Source organism: Molossus molossus, unplaced genomic scaffold (assembly GCF_014108415.1).
Source record: "Molossus molossus isolate mMolMol1 unplaced genomic scaffold, mMolMol1.p scaffold_m16_p_16, whole genome shotgun sequence".
NCBI lineage: Eukaryota > Metazoa > Chordata > Mammalia > Chiroptera > Molossidae > Molossus > Molossus molossus.
Genome location: NW_023425351.1, coordinates 44,998,667 through 45,018,684, shown reverse-complemented (window position 1 = coordinate 45,018,684; position 20,018 = coordinate 44,998,667). Strand labels below are relative to the sequence as shown.

Sequence of the window (20,018 nt, the reverse complement as noted above, 5' to 3'; positions counted from 1 at the left end):
CAAGCCTGCCCTGCAGGAGAGTCAGCTGGCTGTGGCCAGATTGGGGCCTCGGCACAGACTCTCTTGGACGGCTCCCAAGGAGGGAGAGACTGAGCTGTGTGGCTCTAGGTCAGGAGCCATTTTTCTCTTACATGCCCTACTGGCACCACTGTTCCTGTGCAGACCTCTCCCTTCACAGCCAAATCTTGGTCTGTTTGGGCCTGATGAATTCTGCTGGCCTCACCCTGATGACTCACTGAGACCCACCACTAGGTCCAAAGGCACCCAGCTGGGGGCGGACACTCTGAGGATTTTGCTGAGTGGTCTCAGTCCCAGCACTGGCACCAGGTTTGAATCTGCATTAACTTGGTGAATACCACTTGCTCTACCTGGTGACTCACTGAGATCCTGCCTCATGCAGCTCACCTACTGCCAGAGTCTCTTTTAGTGACTGAACCCAACAAGCAGTTGGCAGGCAGAGACAGATCCCAGGGTGCCTTGGGCATTTTGCTAACCTGTCCCGGGGCTTAGTACTCACGGAAGCCAGCCTTGGTGCACAACTCGGCTCTGCCCATTCACACCCAGGCCCAGGAGAGGCAGCTACAAACTATGCATTGCTTTGTACCTACAGAAACGTAGCCCAGGGCTGGTCACAGGCAATGCCTGACATTGACCTGCACCAGAGTTCCTCCCAAGAGGCCCCAGAACCCACACATCTGGTGGTGGGTTCAGACAACATCAGAGCATGGCCCAGCTAGCTCCACAAGTGGCACACCCAAAGGGAGATCTCGGCAGGCTGGGGAAATTCTGCTACGTGGGGTCAGCCCCTGTATAGAAGTTCATATACTATGGTCAGGGTCAATCCTCATTGTCAGCCAGCCTAATGGTCAACCCCACCCATGCATGGGCCAGTAGCAATCAATACTCAGCTATAATAGGAGGGCTCACATAACCCACAAAAGGAACATTTCTGGAGGAACTAGTTCAGGTGATCAGAAAGACTGTGCCACTGAGCCCCATATAATACCTATTACATAAGGCCAGCAAAACAAGACTGGGAGGCATAGCAAATCTACCTAATATACAGAAATAATTACAGAGAGGTAGCCAAAAAGGGGAGACAGAAACATGCCCCAAATGAAAGAATAGAAGAAATCCTCAGAAAAAGAACTAAGTGAAATGGAGGCAAGCAATCTACCAAATACAGCTTTCAAAACAAGGATGTTCAAAGAACTTAGGGGAAGAATGGATGAACTCAGTGAGAACTCAAACAAAAAAAATAGTAAATATAAATAAAGGACATAGAAATATCAGAAAAAAATCAGTAATAAATGAAGAATACAATATCTGAAATAAAGAATATACTAGAAGGAGTCAACAGCAGGTTAGATGAAGCAGAGAATCAAATCAGCCATTTGGAAGATAAACAATCTAACCTTATACCTGGGGAAACTAGAAATAGAACAACAAACAAAATCTAAAATGAGTACAAGAAAGGAAATAATAATGATGAGAGTGGAAATACACACACACACACACACACACATTCTCTACAAGAGATGCACCTCAGAATGAAAGATATACACAGTCTGAAAGCAAAGGAATGGAAAAAGATATTTCATGCAAATGGAAACAAACAAACAAACAAAAAGCTGGGGTAGCAATCATCAGACAAAACAGACTTTGAAACAAAATTTATAAAAGACAAAGAAGCCCAGCTAGTGTGGCTCTGTGGATTGAGTATCATCCCATAGACTGAGAGGTCCCAGTTTGATTCCTGGTCAGGGCATATGCCCGTGTTGTGGGCTCAATCCCCAGTGGGGAGTGTGCAGGAGGCAGCAGAATGATGTTTCTTTCTCACATTGATGTTTCTATTTTTCTCTCCCTTCTTCTCTCTCTAAAAAAAAAGACAAAGAAGGACATTACATAAAAATAAAGGGATCATTCCAGATGAGAATATAATCTTTGTAAACATTTATGTATGTAATATAGAAGCACCTAAATATACAAAGCAAATATTTTTTGTTTTTTTAGGTACGTGCCCCTAGCGGGAACCGAACCTGGGACTCTCTGGTCTGCAGGCCGATGCTCCAACCACTGAGCAAAACAGCCAGGGCTACAAAGCAAATCTTGATGGGCATAAAGGAAGCAATTCACAGTAATATAGTCATAATAGAGAATTTTAACACCCCATCGACATCAATCAATTGATCTTCCAGATAGAAAAATCAATAAGAAAACAGTGACCTTAAATGACACACTAGACCAGATGACTTTAACACCCCAAAGAAATATACATTCTTTTCAAGAGCAAATGAGACATTTTGTATGATACACCACATGTTAGGAAACAAAACAAGTCTTAATAAATTTAAGAAGATTGAAATTATATCAAGATCTTCACTGACCACAATAGTATGAAACTAGAAATCAATTACAAGAAAAAAAAAACCTGAAAACCACAATGAGGCTAAATAACCTGTTACTAAACAATGAATAGATTAACAATGAGATTAAGGAAGAAATCAAAAGATACCTTGAGATAAATAAAAATGAAAACTCCAAAACCCAAAATCTATGGGACACAATAAAAGCAGTCCTAAGGGGGAAATTCATAGTATTACAGGCCTACCGCAAGAAAAAAGAAAAATCTCAAATAAACAATATAACCTTATACCTAGGGAAACTAGACATAGAACAACAAACAAAGTCTAAAATGAGTACAAGAAAGGAAATAATGATGATGAGAGTGGAAATAAACAGAATTGAGTCTAAAAAAAAATACAAAAGATCAATGAAACCAAGAGCTGGTTCTTTGAAATGATAAACTAGATTGATTAACCTTTAACCAGATTCATCAAGGAAAAAAAAGGGGGCACCGAAATAAATAAAATCAGAAATGAAAGAGGGGAAATAACTGATACTGCAGAAATACAAAGGATTATAAGAAAATATTATAAACAACAATATTCCAACAAATTGGACAATCTGCATAAAATAAATAAATTCATAGAAACATAAAATCTTTCAAAATTGGATCAAGAAGAAACAGAAAATCTGAACATACCAATTACAACCAATGAAATTGAAGCAGTTAATCAATAAAAACTCCCAACAAACAAAAGTCCTGGACCAGGTGGCTTCACAGGTGAATTTTACCAAATATTCAAAGAACTAACACCTATTCTCAAACTATTCCAAAAAATTAAGTGGAGGGAAGACTTCCAAGCTCATTTTACATGGCCAGCATTACCCTAATTCCAAAACCAGATAAAGACACTACAAAGAAAGACAATTACAGGCCAATATTTTTTATGAACATAGATGCAAAAATCCTCAACAAAATATTACCAAACTGAGTGCAGCAATACATTAAAAAGAGAATATACCATGATCAGGTAGAACTTATTCCTGGGATGCAAAGTTGGTACAATATCCACAAATCAATGAACATGATATACCACATAAAATAAAATGAAGGATAAAAATCATATGATCATATCAATAAACACAGAAAAAACATTTGACAAAATCCAGCACCCATTTATGATAAAACCTCTTAGCAAAGTGGGAATAAAGGGAACATACCTCAACATAATAAGCCACATATGACAAATCCACAACTAACCATATTCAATGAGAAAAAACTAAAAGCATTTTCCTTGCATTCAGGAACAAAATAAAGATATCCACTTTCGTCACTCTTATTCAACACAGTACTGAAAATCCTAACCAAAGCAATCAGACAAGAAAAATAAATAAATAAATAAATAAATAAATAAATAAATAAAAGGCATCCAAATTGGAAAGGAAGAAGTAAAACTGCCATTATTTGTGGATGACATGATATCGTATATAGAGAGAACTCTAAAGATTCCACTAAAACAGTATCAAAACTGATAAAGGGCCTGGCTGGTGTGGCTCAGTGGTTGAGCATCGACCCAAGCACCAAGAGGTCACCAGGTCAATTCCTGATCAGGGCCCATGCCCAAGTTGTGGGCCAAATCCCCAGTGGGGGGCATGTAGGAGGCAGCCAATCCATGTTCTCTCTCATCAATGTTTCTATCTCTCTCTCCCTCTCCCTTCCTCTCTCTGTCAAATCAATAAAAAAAAAAAAAAAAAATAATAAAACTGATAAAGGAATTCAGTAAAGTAGCAGGACACAAAATAAATATTCTGAAATCAGTTGCATTTTTATACATCAGTAATGAATTATCAAAAAGGGAAACTAAGAAAAACAATCCCATTTATAAGTTGCATCCAAAAAAAAGCAAACCAACCTAGGAATAAATTTAACCAAGGAGGTAAAAGACCTATACTTGGACAACTATAAGATACTGAAGAAAGAAATTAAAGAAGATACAAATAAATGGAAGCATATGCTCATGGATAGGAAGAATTAACATCACTAAAATGTCTTAAATTTTTATCTTCCAATTTGCAAAATGGCAAACTTGTATGCAAGCAAGAATAATTGGTACTAATGTAAGAAACTGATGAAAACCTGTGACTCTAAGAGCTGGTAAAAATGACTTTCATTTTTTAAAACATTTTTTAAACCCTTTTTATATCTGATACAGATTTGGGCATTACTGGGTGGGTTTTTAAATGTAATATTGAACAGTAAAACACAAACATAAGTCAATCTAAAGGAAGGTGAGCTTTTCACAACTGCATGTCAATCTATAATTATCTCAAAATAAAATTTAATGAAAAACAATTTAAACCGGGAGGGAACGTTGTGGCTATCACTTATGTAACTATTTCTAATGTTATGAGAATCAATATTTGTGAGAACAAATTTTCTGATGACAATCTCATATATATGGATTTAAAAAGTGTTGTATCTCAACTTTGAATTGTCCTAACACTGTGAAATGACAAAAAGCAACTCTATGGATAAGAAAAACACTGATGTCAAAGATGAATTGTGAAGAATCTAAATAAAAGTGTTTCATAAAATGACAGGTATTTCTAAATATGCATGTGTAATTAAATTAACAAAACAAGTATCAGTAGATCTTTGATACTTTGGGCTACATCCATAAAGATTTATCTATTTAAGTTGGCCTAAAAGATTTAATTTTTGTTTTCATTTTCTCCTTGGAAAACTGCCCTATATTTGTAATCACATTTTTTCATGTATATGTAGTAAAAGACATGGGAATTTGGGGAGAATTCAATGAAAAAATGAACAGTTCCCATTACTTGGCTAAATAATGTTATACCAAAAGAAAATGATACTTTAGACAAGCCTTTTAAAAAACAATTGCTGTCTTTTAGGTATATCTACAAGTGAAATGAGAGAGCTAATATTAAAATAACATAAACGTCTAATAATTAATTCATAATGGTAGCTCAAGTTGATGAAATATTATGGGGCCACTAAAGTTATAATGACGGAAACTATGTAGCAAAATGGGAGCTAGGTATAATAATGTTCAGTGAAACAAAGTAGAATACCTACTTGTTCTATACAGTGATTCCAAATATATATCTGAACTTTAATGCATATAAAGTACTTCGTACAGTGGCTGGCCAAGGGACCCAGTGAGCGCTATCCCTTTTACAAGTAACAGGAGCCAAGTGCCTACTCTAGGTTAACACTGAGGCTCTAAGGCTGCCCACATTGCTCAACTGACCTCTAATTAGAAGATGGATAAAAGTCAGAGACCTTAGCCCTCAAGATTATAACAGGGGGTAATTCTTACAGAGAGGCCAAGCCAAGTGTATTGGCCACCTAAATACTGCCAACTTGCAAGAAAGGCCAATTTAGGCTGAGGCAGATTAACTAAGGTCTGCACATGAAGCACCATTCAGATCTCAGGCACTTCTCACACATAATGATAAGTTTTCCCGGGAGAATAACAGAATGTTAGTGCTACATGGGATCATAGCGATCATCGTCTTGTACAAAACCTTCATTTTACAATTGAGGAAACCAAAGCTCAAAGGTCAAGGAGCCAGCCTTGGGCTTCACATTAGCCAGCCACAGCCCAGAAGCAGAACGTGGGCTTCCTAAACTCAGAGTAACGTTCTTTCCTGACGCCACCCTGTCCCTGTAAAACATGTGAATAACAGATTAGGCCTGATAGTGCTAATCATTTCTGTTCCTTCCAGCCACTGGAAATATATTATCCATGTGCCAAGATAAAAAGAACAATCTCGTTATTTAGAAAATTTAGAACTCAGAGCTTAGAGGTCAGATCCTGGACAAGGTTCTGCTTCTACCCAGCTGGGGAAGCATTTGACTCCTTGGAGAGCCTCCTCCTTTAGGACAGAAGGTGGCACCCTTTTCCTGTGACGGGCAGATCAGTAAGCACTTAGGTTTCCCAGGTTACGTGGTCTTCGCCACAGCTAGACATAAAGGAATTAACATGGCTGTGTTTTGATTACATTTTATGTATGAACACTCGAATTTCCTGTGTTATGTAATATTCCCCTGGCCGTGTTCAACCGCTTAGAAGTGTTTGTGAACAATGCATAAACAGGTGGTGGGTCCTCGGGCTGTCCGCCCACCTCCACTCCAGGAATATCTGCTGTATTTACTTCACCTTGAAATGTTGTAGAGGTAAATATATTAATTATATAAGAATAGGGAAGCCCTGGTTTGACTACAGTTTGGAAGAAAGTGATCTAGAGATGTTTACTTATACACATGTAATGCAAACCAAGATCTTAGGTACACATATGTAACGTAACGTGGGTATTGAAAAATGAACGTAGTGGTAGATTGCTTTAAGAGAAAACTAGCATTCAGGTCCTACAAACAACCAGAGACAACGAGCAGGAGTCCAAAGAAGGTAGACATCAGTTCAACAAACTAACTTCCCGAGGGCTGGAACCATCCAACAGTAGTGATCTACCTCCTGCACAGTGAGAAGATTCAGGATATTTCTATCACTGGGAATATTCAAGTGGAAGCTGGCTTCTCAAGGATTTATACTGCCTAGGAGAGAGGGTCAGCTAAATGACCTTGAAGGTTCCTTTTTGGGTCTAAAATTCTAGGAGTCTATCAAATGAGTTGTGGATAGAACACTAGGCAGAGTCTTGACATGCAACACATCAGGAGCCTTCGGTGACCCTAAGTAAACTCTCTCTTACCTACAATCCTAAGGACATTGAAGAGGTTCTCAGCCTTCCCACCTCCCACTCAAACCAGCCTCCCTCTAGCCTACCCAGCTCACTTCCCAGAGCGGGGCTTCAGGGGTACGTGCAGGTGGCCCAGGCAACACTGAAAGCAGGTAGGCTGTCTCCTCGGCTCTTACCTCAAGCTCAGCGCGTTCTTGTGTTAGGGCCAAAACATGGTTTTAGTAGCTGGACTATCAGTAAAAAAGTGGAATGGAAGATATGTGTCGTTCAGAAAAATCTCTAGTTATTCAAAGGCAGATCAGAGGACGGAGAGAGAGAGAGAGAGAGAGAGAGAGAGAGAGAGAGAGAGAGAGAGAGAGATGGAAGGAAAATGGCATTCCTCCAGCCTTCCTGTCAGTGCCCAGAATCAAGCGTTTCTCTGAGTCTGGAGGAGAGAGGAGCCCCCCCTCCCCCCGCCCGCAGTTACCCACTGCTTGAAGAGCTGTTGCTGCTGAAATGAAGTAACTTGGGGTATTTAAGCGAAGGAACTGAGTGTCTTACCCTTCTCGTTCATCATCCGTGTTGTAATACACCTGTGGAACAAAACAACAGGCTTGCTGTAGGTCAGACACAGAAATGGAAATACATTATGTGTTGCACAGACTTTCCTGAGGCATTGCACTGTCTCGTAAAAAAGACAAATCTGTTTAATGATGCTGTGTATGCATGTGTCTAAGGCAATACAAATTTAACCTCATATTCTCTGTAGGGTTAATTCTTATACTTTAATGAAATAAAATGAAAAATTCAGTTTAAGTTAGTCTGATCAGATTACCTACAGCCCTAAGCCAGACCTTACTTTTGACAATAAGGAAATATTTTAGCAGGATCTAAAACCACTGTTTCGAAGGGCTCTAGGGGCCTGTGAGTAAGCAAGGCCACCCAGTCCACAGGTGAGCTGACTCTGGACACTACTCGGGCGGCAGGAGGGAGGAGTGTCCCATGGCAGGGCGGCAGGAGGGAGGAGTGTCCCATGGCAGGGCGGCAGGAGGGAGGAGTGTCCCATGGCAGGGCGGCAGGAACCTCCCTGGTATCCAGCAACCACAGAAATTTAGGAGTCCACTGTCTCCAAGCTGGGAAAGGTCATTTAGCTCTTGAAGGTATTTCTGGCCAGAGGAAGATCTTTAAGAAAAGACTCCTTTAGGTGGTCAGCATGGCGGTGAGCAGAACCAGAAGGAGAACAATTAGTAAGCATCCCCATCATTTTATTAAGCAACAAGAAAACTCCTGAGGGGATCTGCTATGTACCTAGGTTCTTTTCATGCAATTATTTATAAAAAATTAATTGTAGGTCTTTCATGAGACTGGTGTGCTTCAGGACCATTTTTGTTTGGGTGGAGAACAATACCCAAGTCAGTATCGGACACACATATTAACTACAAAAGTCGCCCCTAGTTCTTGTACATTTTGTCACTATCCCTGCCCCAGTGGCCTGGGAAAGAAACAGCTGTGCCTGAACGGACACCCTCCCTACCACTCTCAAAGGCTCTTGGTGGTTCCTGGGACCCTGCCAAGCCCAGCCTGAGTTGTATAACAGAGCTGGTTACCTGGAAGTCTCCGGGCATGAGTCATTCTAGTCATTTGCTCTGATATCCACGTGGAACTTTTCCTTCTTAAAATTGTTTATGTCTATTGTTGTATTGTATACTTTGTTTCTTCTTAAATAGAAAATGATGAATCTAAGGTTTTCCTCCCCCCACACCCTAAGTTTCAGTGTGGCATCACAGAATCTGTCATTGAAATGGGACTGTCACCTAGAGAAGCATACGGAATGACACACATAAGTGAGGGAACCTGGGCCACAGCCCTGGCCACACAGCTGGGTTTTCTGTAAAAAGTACCTGATATTGGCCTGGGTTTTCCTGGATTCTTTAAATGTGGCATAATGCCTCTGCCCTGCCTGGCTGTATGACGGGGTAATGGACAACTCTTTGCAAAGTTGGCTGGTGACTCAAAGATGGAAGCAGCCTTGTCTTCAGTGCTTTCTGGCCCTCCTGGACGGCCGCTACTACACTGTCCCTGTCCCCATCCTGGCATTGCCATTTCTCCTTCATTCACAGAATGAGCCACTATTTCTTCTTTGTCCGTTGTAGGACTTATTGCACTAATTTAATGTTGTAGTGTTCCTCAAATTTCAGAGTGCATAAAAAATATTTGCTGACCTTGTCATAAATGCACATTCTGGAACCCCCTTCGGAGAGTTGAGTTCAAAAGACCTAGAATGAGACTTCAGAACCTAGACCCTTACCAAGAGCTTCTGAGATCTGGAGGAAGACTGCTTCCAAACCACAGCTGGGGGCCTGCCCTGGGGGTGTGAGGGAGACGAGGCCCCGCCTTGGGTTCTAGTGCTTTAAGGAAGGCTGGTCCCTGCAGAGTGTACATTACCCAGGGAGATGATGCCTCTGCATCCCACAGTTCCCCCCAAGCTCCTCATCACTCATTTTTAGAGGCATTTCAGACAAAAGCTGTAGTGAAAACCAGCACTTCAATGTGAAGAGAGGGAGATTGATGATCTCCACAGTGCTTACACAGTGGCTTCATTCCCTCACATTAGTTTTTGATAATCATCTGGTAAATATTCCAACCCACATGTGAATCAGTGAGATCGCAGGGCAGGAGGGTACATGAGGGCTGTAAGTGATATCCCCATCTCCAGTTGGTGTCCTTGGGTGACTAGGAATCACTGTTCCAGGGGTGATGTGCCTTCAACTGTTGCTCAAGGGTGTCTCAGGACTGAACTTGAGGGCTCCTCGCCCTGCAGAGGGGCAGAGCTGCATGTGCCTAGTTCGAACAAGGTCATGCCTGCGGGGGTTACCGAGCTGTACACTGTCGCTTGCATCCCCCCTCCTCTGCCCACCCGCAGGGTAGAACTGGCCATAGTTTGGCCTGCCGCTGCTGGCTCCTGTTCTGCATGTCAAATTCTGCCAACTCCTGCCCCATATCTGCTTCTGCTCCTATGGCACTGCTGTCTTCCCTGCCATTTCTGGACCCAGCCCAGGCTTCTGGCTCTTTTAAGAAAAGGCAGGCCTTGCCTGGCTGGAGTGGCTCAGTGGTTGAGCACTGATGCATGCACCAAGAGGTCGCTGGTTCGATTCCTGGTCAGGGCACATGCCCAGATTGTGGGCCCAGGCCCCAGTGGGGGGCATGTAGGAGGCAGCCAATCGATGTTCTCTCTTGTCGATGTTTCTCTCTCTCTCTTCATCTCCCTTCCTCTCTCTCTAAAATCAGTAAAGAAAAATAAATTTAAAAAAAGAAAAAAAGAAAAGAAAAGGCAGGCCTTAAAGTCCCAGCCAGCCACAGTAGGCGCTCCTTTCCTTGGCCAAGCAAGTTGACCAACCACTGAATATTCATGCATCGTACCAGGGCATGAGGTGTTCCTTTGCCACCTAGAGCTCAGGCCGACTCCCTCACTGATCCCTTAACTCTGATTCCAAGGGCCCAGGGAAAGCCTGAGGGCTCTGCGAGGGTGGACCCCAGATGGCAGGACTTAACGTCACCTGTGGCGTGCGTGGGGGACAGTGTTTGCAATTGCCGAAACCAACAGACGGTAAGAGGCTACACTTTCCTTTGGATTCAGCCGCAGGCTGGGAGCCCAGTTCAGAAAACAGAGGCGGCAGGAGAAGCTGGACGACTGACAGTCATGGAAAGCCAGGTTGGGTCCCTTTTTCTCTGAAGATTTATTTACAGCTTTTTATATTTCAGAGAAACGTTGCCAAGAGAATAGGTCAGGCTGTCAGCTTTGACATGAAGCTGAAACCAGAATCATGTCAGTAAACAATAAGAACAATTTAACTCAATTTTCCTCTCTTGCAGAAGCGATGAAAACCTAGCCCCATAAGATCCCAGGGAGAAAAGACTGTAAATACACAAGGCACCACCATGTTCTTGGGGATTTTTAAAAAAAGAAAATTTGGAGCTGGCCCTCATATCTTTTTTTTTTTTTGGTACGTGCCCCTAGCGGGAACCGAACCCAGGACTCTCTGGTCCGCAGGCCGATGCTGCAACAGCTGAGCCAAACCGGCCAGGGCTGGCCCTCACATCTTGACAAATCATAACACTCTTCCTTTCCCTCTTGTGTCCTTGTTCCTATCAAACAAATAAGACAAGATAGCACGTTAAATTTGTTTTTAGTGGAATGTGCTCGAAGAAAAAGCTCTGGGTATTTTGTTCCCATGCTGTGTACATATCATACATATGTTTCATACATATCAAATGCAATGTCAAAGGGCACATATTTTCCAAAAGAGAAAGTGACACCAATAATGACTTTTCCGGCCAGATTAAGGTCAATTCCAGTGAGTGTCTAAACCCTCAGAATGGAGGAAGCACTTGCGTGCGTCAGTAGGCCCCTAGCTCCCGACCCAGATTTCCTCAAAGGAGTTCGGGTTTAAAGAACACTAAACAACACAAGTTTCACTAAAACCCAATTGATTTAGTGAAAGACAATTCTGGCGAATACTAGAGATGTAAGTATTATATTCTGTTCTTCACATAAAGTAAATAATACTAAAGATATTACAGAAAGAAAAAAATCATCCCTAGATCATAACCCTATCATCAAGTGTTATAATTGTCCTTGCTTCCTTTAAGTTCAGATATGTATCTGTAGTCACTGTATAGAACAAACAGGTAGTCTACTTTTTTTCACTAAACATTATAACTAGTTCCCATTTTGCTCCATGGTTTCCATCATTATAACTTTAGTGGCCACATAATAGTCCATCAACTTGAGCTACCATAATGAGTTAATTATTAGACATTTATGTTATTTTAATATTAATGCTTTCATTTCACTTGTAGCTATACCTAGAAGACAGGGATTGTTTTATAAAAGGCTTGTCTACAGTATCACTTTTCTTTTGGTGTAAAATGATTTAGCTATTTAATGGGAACTGTTCATTTACTATGGGGAAACTTGTTGATAGGGTTTTATTTAGTTAAAGAATTTTTCTTGTGTAACTGAATGAAATTATAGGCACAGTTCAATTTCCCACCATTCGGTGGAGCTCTTTTGCATCAGGCTGATCCCTCATGAGGAAACTAACAAAACTTCTGACGGGTTATCAGCCTTCTAACTTTCTTCCTCCTTGTTGCTTCGTCAACAAGTCACTAATATCAGCTCATTCTCTTCTTGCCCTTAGTAAGTTGGTTTCCTCTCTGAGACATTCCTTTGTATAAAAATCCATTCCCAGTGGGGGATGACAGGCTCTGTCAAATGCGGAGTGTCGTTTTTATTTTTTAAGGTCAATACTGTCTGAAGGGATTCTATCTTAAGGCGCTACCGGCCGATGGGCGGCAGGTAGATGTTAGCCGGCAGCTCATACCTGTCCTGTCCTCTGCAGGTTCGCGAAGTGGACGTCGGGTATGAAGAGGACTGGCTGCGAGTGCAGATCGGGCATCGTTTTGAAGTAGGTGATGTCACTTTTCTTTTGTAAAGGCATTGCTGCCAACTTTCCTTCGGTGGCTGGACAGGAGCAAAAACCCAGAAATGAGGGGGTTACGCATGACTAAGAACCCTCCAACAGAAGCTCTAGTCTCGGCTAAACTGCACGACTTTCTCCTACGAAGCTTTCCAAATGCCCTGTGAACACACTTGAAAGAACCCCGCTTCCGCCCTGGCCGGTTTGGCTCAGCGGTTAGAGCATCGGCCTGCGGTCCTGAGAGACCGGGGTTCGGTTCCCGCTAAGGGCGCGTACCTCGGTTGCAGTTTGTCCCCGGCCCTGGTCGGCTGTGCGGGTGGCAGCCACTCGATGTGTCCCTTCACATCGATGTTTCTCTCTCTCTCTCTCTCTGTTCCTCTCTCTCCCTCCCACTCTACCTGAACAAAAAATGGAAAAATGTCCTCGGGTGAGGATAAAAAAAAAAAAAAAAAAAAAAAGAACCCCGCTTCCCACTGCCCAACCATGAGAAAAAGCTCAGACTGTGAGTGAACACTCCTGAGGCGGAGCACTGGTCCCCTCACACCCTCCTGTCCCTCGCTGTGTCCTAGATTTCTTTTTACTTTTTATTGAATTTATTGGGGTGACACTGGTTAAAATCATATAGGTTTCAAGGGTACAATTCTATAATACATCATCTATATGTTGTATTGTGTGTTCACCACCCCAAGTCAAGTCTCCTTCTGTCACCATTTATTGCCCCTCGACCCTCTTCTTCTAACCCCCACCCCCTTTTCCCGCTGGTAATCATACTGTTTTCTGTGTCTGAGTTTTTATTTGTTTGTTTGTTTAAACCCCTCACCTTTCTCACCCAGCTCCCCACCCCTCTCTGCGCCCTAGATTTCTTGTCCGTAGAAGAAAAGTGTTGGTCTCTCTGATATTACAAAGTCCCTCCTAGTGCAAACACTCTGTGCTCATTGACTCTATTTGCTTTTCACAGGGACAATTTGCTCTGTCTCCACTGCTGGGGAAAGCAAGCAATCCCCTGCATGTCTGTAGTTTTACCTGCAACCCACTTCTTCCCACCTGTTCCCTAGAGGACCTGTAGATCCCGTCCCTTCTCAGTGACACTCACAGTTGTTGCACTGGGTTTGGGAGGCCTGGCCTTTCCCTTTCTTCCTGTTTTGCTTCCTCTCTTCATCTCGGATTTTTCTTTCTGCTCCCTGACAGGGAAAAACAAACACAGACAATGCCAGGCATGTTACCAGAGCACACAAAATTACTGCTGCACACAAATCACAGGGATAAGAGACAAAACATGGGGAGAAGGAACTCCAGTGAGGTCGGGCTCGGTTCTGAAGGCTGAATGGTCCCACCTTCTCCCAGATTTCTCTCCTTTTTAGTATCTTGACTATTTACACAACTTCAATCATGAATCCACACAGAAAGACCATACCCAACTCCCTATTTTAGTGAAGCCAATTAAGAAACATTAGCGATTATAATAATGTCCTAAGATGAAGCCTTGGCCTGTTACCATCATTCCTAGGCATGGAGAAAGCATTCAAGTTGAGTTTGAACTCCCTATAGCATTTTTCTTCTGCTCATTGTCTTGGAACATTTTATAATCACTATAGTAATGGAAATGAGGGAGGACATAAGGAAACTAGATAGGCTGGCTATCTATAAAATCACTTTGTACATACAGTACAATTTTGTGTTTTTGTTTTAACATGTTCATCTAGGTCTTGGAGATGGTGTTCATTCAGCCAAAAAGAAAAAAGTTTGGTCTAGCCCTGGCTGGTGTGGCTCAGTTGGTTGGGCATTGTCCTGTATAGCAAAAGGTGGCGGGTTCGATTCCCAGTCAGGGCACATATCCGGGTTGCAGGTTCAATCCCTAGTCTGGGCAACCGATGGCTGTTTCTCTGTTTCTCTCTCTCTTTCTCCTTCCCTTTCTCACTCTAAGATTGATTTTTTTTTTTTTTTAAAGTTTGGTCTATTCACCTCCTTTTTGTTCCTCTTTTCCTTGTAATCTAATTTTTTCATTGGCTTCTCCTCCAAATCCCATCTTATTTAATCAGTTGACCATCACCTTCTATCTCTTCTTGGCCTTCGATGATTCCCTGATTATCCTCTCCTCTCTTTGGTCACTCTTCTATGGCAGCTTAGCTAACTCAGCTTCCTCTTGTCACCTCTCAAATACAGATGTTTCAACAGTTTTCTTTTCCTTTCCCTCTCCATCTTAATGCAGAAGAATTCATCTGCACCCATGTTTTCATGATGCTCTAGACAGATGAAAACAAGATAGACATCCTCACACTAAACTACATTTCAGATTTGCATTTACAGTTCCTGCCCTTTGGGGCAGCGTATTAAGAAGCACTAAACACAACTGGCCAGCATCCTCTAACCTTCCAGAGACTGCCCCCAAATCACCACACACCAAAGACAGATTTGATCATATTAAAATGAAATTCTTCTGTTATGCAAAAATAAATCATTTAAAAGGCAAAGGACAAATTGATGAAAATACTTGCAATAAAATATCACACAAAGTGTTAAATCCTTAATCTATAACGATTCAAAACAAAAAACAGCCCTGGCCGGTTTGGCTCAGCAGTTGGAGCATCGGCCTGCGGTACAGAGAGACCCGGGTTCGGTTCCCGCTAAGGGCACGTACCTCGGTTGCAGTTTGTCCCCGGCCCTGGTTGGTCGTGCGGGTGGCAGCCACTCGATGTGTCCCTTCACATCGATGTTTCTCTCTCTCTCTCTTCCTCTCTCTCCCTCCCGCTCTATCTGAACAAAAAAATGGAAAAATGTCCTCGGTTGAGGATTAAAAAATATATATAAAAAAAACAAAAAACAAACAAACAAACAAAAAACCCTAACATACCAATAGAAAAATGGACAAGGGTCATGAAATAGGCAATTCATAGAAAAAAACACAAATGGTTTGAAATAAAACAAGCAGATATAGTTTTTGCTTATCACATTGGCTTTTAAGAAAGCAGATTCCCAATTCTGACCCAAGTCAGTCCATGACACAACTGGAATTGTGGTCAGTGAAGGCATCATAAAGGAGCTAGCTTCAGAGGTCATTTCTTAGGTAGCACTTACTCTGTCCCAGGTAAGTTCTATGAACTTTACATAGATAAGATTTGAAATGTAAATTTATAATATTTTAAACATATTTTAAATATGTATTTTTATGTCTAAAAACTTCTTACCATTCACTCTTAACAAAAATATAATTATAGTGCTTTATTTTTAAAATTTGAGTTGTCATTGATATACATAAACCACAGAAATTTACAGCAAGAGATAAAATATAAAAATATTTGCTTTTAAAGTCTTTAAGATATATCAAGGTTTTCTAGGGTTTTGATGTTTAGATAACATAATGTTTTCAGAATATTATAAAGTTGTTAAAGAAGTGTTAAATGCACAGACATCACTTTGTTTAAATGGGTGTGAAACATAAGCCAAAGGCTCCTATTAATCATTTTTTATTGTGTCCGTATATGGTATTTTCCTATGTATTTGAAGCTCTGTATGATTAATATAAATAGAAATGTGAAACTTTATCTACCTATATAAATTACAAATGTACCCAAGACACACCCTCAAGATTTGTCAAGCAACTTTATTTCTAAATTAGAGTTTTATTTTGTACTATTTCTATGAGGAAAAGATCTGGAATTAATTTGTTTAAAGATTTAAATATGTTCAATATAAATTTTTAGGAAATAAAGGCACCTATTAATTATTTTATAGGCATTAACATAAAGGATTAGCATGAATCAGACTAGATCTACATAGAGCCTAGTCCTGGAGCCTATAAAAAAATGTTCTGCCCAGAACGCCGAGCTATCAGCACAAAACAATTCTGATAGTGTCCCAACACTCTTGGGAGAGCCACCGTTCTCGTTTGTAAAATGAAGCTTTGACTCCACAATGACCCGGGAAACTTTGGTACATTGAGTTTAGATGGAGAAAGCTTCCTTGAACATGAGCTCCCAAGAATTTTGTTCTGTCCGTTGATTCGTTGTAACCTGAAACTTCTAGAAAATATTTTTTCCAGTCTTATTAAAGGTAAAAAAAAAAAAGACTAGTTCTGCCCTGGCCAGTTTGGCTCAGCGGTTAGAGCATCGGCCTGCGGTCCGGAGAGACCTGGGTTCAGTTCCCGCTAAGGGCACGTACTTCGGTTGCAGTTTGTCCCGAGCCCTGGTTGGTCGTGCGGGTGGCAGCCACTCGATGTGTCCCTTCACGTCGATGTTTCTCTCTTTCTCTCCCTTCCTCTCTCTCCCTTCCACTCTATCTGTACAAAAAATGGAAAAATGTCCTCGGGTGAGGATAAAAAAAAAAAAAAAAAAAAGACTAGTTCTTCCAGAAGAGCATAATATGTATAATTTGGTACAAATACCAAATTTAACATTTGAAAATAACCCCCTCCCACAAATGTTCACTATGGAGCATTAAATTTTAAAAATATGCCTGCAGCCCAGCTGGTGTGGCTCACTGGTTGAACGTTGACCCATGCACCAAGAAGTTGCTGGTTCGATTCCTGGTCAGGACATATGCCCAGGTTGTGGGCCCAATCCCCAGTGGGGGGCAAACAGGAGGCAGCCAGTCGATGTTCTCTCTCATCGATGTTTCTATCTCTTTTTCCCTCTCCCTTCCTCTCTCTCTAAAATCAATAAAGAAAAAATATTAAAAAACAAACAAACAAAAAACATATTTAAAATAAAAATATGCCTTTAGATTTCCTGGTTATATTGTGATCACTTTTGCCACCTCTTGAGAGGTAATGGCTATCTTTGTTTATTTTTTTTACACACATCGTTCCTCTTAAATGTGTTTTTAAAATGTGCATAAAGTTGGTCAAGTTACCAAAAAGATGGTTTTAAGGAATATATTTAGGTTTTCATCATCTTCAAACAAAAATTAAAAATGAGAAGAGAAAAAATCTCATTTCAAACAAGATTAATAAAGGAAAAACCTATTTTTTAAAAAAAGAATGTCACCTTATTTCTCAAGTTTTGTAAAATATATAGTTATTATTTGCATTAATATAATTCTTGTGTTTCTTTTCATTTCCATCCTCCAACCCCTCCCCTTTTTGGGAATCGTCAGCTTGTTCTCTGTGGGTCTGTTTATTTTTCTTTGTTTATTCACTTATTTTGTTTTCTTAGATTCCACATATAAGTGAGATCATACAGTATTTGTCTTTCTCTGTCACTCATTACACTTAGCATAATATTCTCTAGGTCCATCCATGTTGTGACAAATGGTAAATTTTACTCTTTTTTATTGCTGAGTAAATATTCCATTGTATATAGGGTGGGGCAAAAATAGATTTACAGTTGTGAGTACACAAAACAGAGTTTATTTTTTTTTCCATATGAACAACTGTAAATCTAATTTTGCCCCACCTTGGATATGTACCACATCGTCATTATTGATTCATCTATTGATGGACATCTGGGTTGCTTCCACATCTTGGCTGTTGCTAGTAATGCTGCAATGAGCATAGGCGACACATATCTTTTTGAATTAGTGTTTTTGTTTTCTTTGGATAAATACCCAGAAGTGGAATTGCTAGATTGTATGTCATCTTTGTTTTTAATTTTTTGAGGGCCCTCCATACTGTTTTCCATAGTGCCTGCACCAATTTACAACCCCACCAACATGCATGAGGGTTCCCTTTTCTCTACCCCCTTGCCAGCACTTATTTGTTGATTTGTTGATGACAGCAATTCTGACAGTCTGTTATAAGCTAAAAGGCATTTAAGTTCAAATATATCCTATAAGGACTTCATTTTTACTCCCTGCTTCATTCTTTGTTATTGATACCCTATTTTAGATTTTTTTGTGTGTAGTGGATCTTTTAACTACTTATTGTAGTTTTGAGTTGAATTTGATAGTTTTCTCTTTTAACCTTCGTAGTAGCTTTGCAATTGTCTTATTGGCTGTATTTATTCAGTTCTTATTTTTCATGAAAGATAATGGAAATAATTAAATATAGATATAAAGATTTAGACATAGATATTAATTATAGGTAGATATATAGACAGATCCTGAATTTTTAATGGATATATGTATTGCAATAGAAAGATTATAACAAAAAAAGGCAGAGAAGGCTTTATTGTCATCTGCAATTTCACAAGTATATTAATTAGAAATCAAGGTGGAGAAACTTAGTTTTAAATGAAATAGCTCTTAATTATTTTGCTTTGGAGGACAATTCAAATTAATCATTTACATGTACACAACCATTTGAAAAGTGCAAAAATTGAAATTTTTCTCTTTTTAATCTTCCAGGAGTAAATTGTACCTTTTTTTTTTTTTTTTTTTTAAATTAGAGTTGTAAATATGATGACAGTTTATAGCAAAAACTTTTGTATCTAGCTTATTAAAAAAAATTGATAATGGTTAAGGATAATACACCCTGCTTGTCCCATAATGTTTCTTCCTTTCTTCCTCATTTTCTTAGGTATCAAGATATGTAAACTAAAAACTGCCCACTAGAATGAAACACTATATTACTGGCAATTTGGAACAAATGACAACATTTCCCAATACCCTCCAATAGTTTCCCTCTAGTTAGCACTGATAGGTATTAGACAGATATTTAAAACAGGAGCTATAGGAAATATCACTCATTTTCTGATTGGCGAAAGTGTTTGTTGCTGTGATTCTTTCTAGTTTTTATAGACACATACACACATAAATAAGTTGTTCTCTCAGCCATTTCATTCCTTGCTTCAGATTACTCTATTTTGACTTGTGGAAACAAATGCTTTGAATAAACCCACACAATCCTCTTTTCCACACCCTCCCTTTTACAGGACATATTTTTAAAAATATTTTCAAACAGACGGTATTACTGATCCTTTTATTTACCCTCTTAGTCTCTTCTAGTCCTTATTCTAGGATGAACGTGACCCATAATACAACACTCCGCATTCATTCTGCGTTTTTACTTTGATTTTTTGTTTATCACATCAATACTGCAGAAAAAAATAATTTTACAAATATCCTTTAAGCATTCTTTCCCCCACTTTTAATTTTAAACATGGAAATAAAGTTAAATGATCGCCCAGTGCTTTCATCCTCTCCTTCCCTCCTTTCTCCTTGCCTCCAATTTTACCCCTCACTTCCGAGAGGCAGACTCGGGGAGGGGGCTCCACAATCTCCTGGAAATATATGGAACAAAGCAAGGGAATTCAGATTATTTAAATACTCTCCCAGTTGTGCTTCTACAATTCTATGTTGTACACCACTAAAAATGTTTTATCAATGTTTAATATGCTAAATTCAAGATACAAACAGATTCTTTTGTTTTGTTTTGAAAGTCTACCTTGGTTCTTTGTTGGGGTTTTTGAATCATCAGTTGTCATTTTTCCATTTTATGTATAAAATTACTAATTCACAAGAGTTTAGAATCAGACCTGTATCTGCATCCAGCTCCTTGAATTCTTCACCGTGTGGCCCTGGGCAATTACGTATGCCCGCTGACCCACCGTTTTC

The 20,018-nt window shown here is 40.1% G+C and overlaps 1 protein-coding gene across 1 annotated transcript in view; it reads right to left on the bottom strand.

Moving 5' to 3' along the window:
• Positions 1 to 20,018, bottom strand: part of GRHL2 (grainyhead like transcription factor 2) — a 168,538-nt gene that overhangs the window by 24,109 nt on the left and 124,411 nt on the right. Inside the window, exons 10-12 of the mRNA XM_036264003.1 lie at positions 13,624 to 13,711; positions 12,435 to 12,574; positions 7,612 to 7,643 (exon numbers count right to left, since the gene is read on the bottom strand). Coding sequence (XP_036119896.1) covers positions 7,612 to 7,643; positions 12,435 to 12,574; positions 13,624 to 13,711 — 260 coding nt within the window. The remainder of the gene's footprint in view (positions 1 to 7,611; positions 7,644 to 12,434; positions 12,575 to 13,623; positions 13,712 to 20,018) is intronic.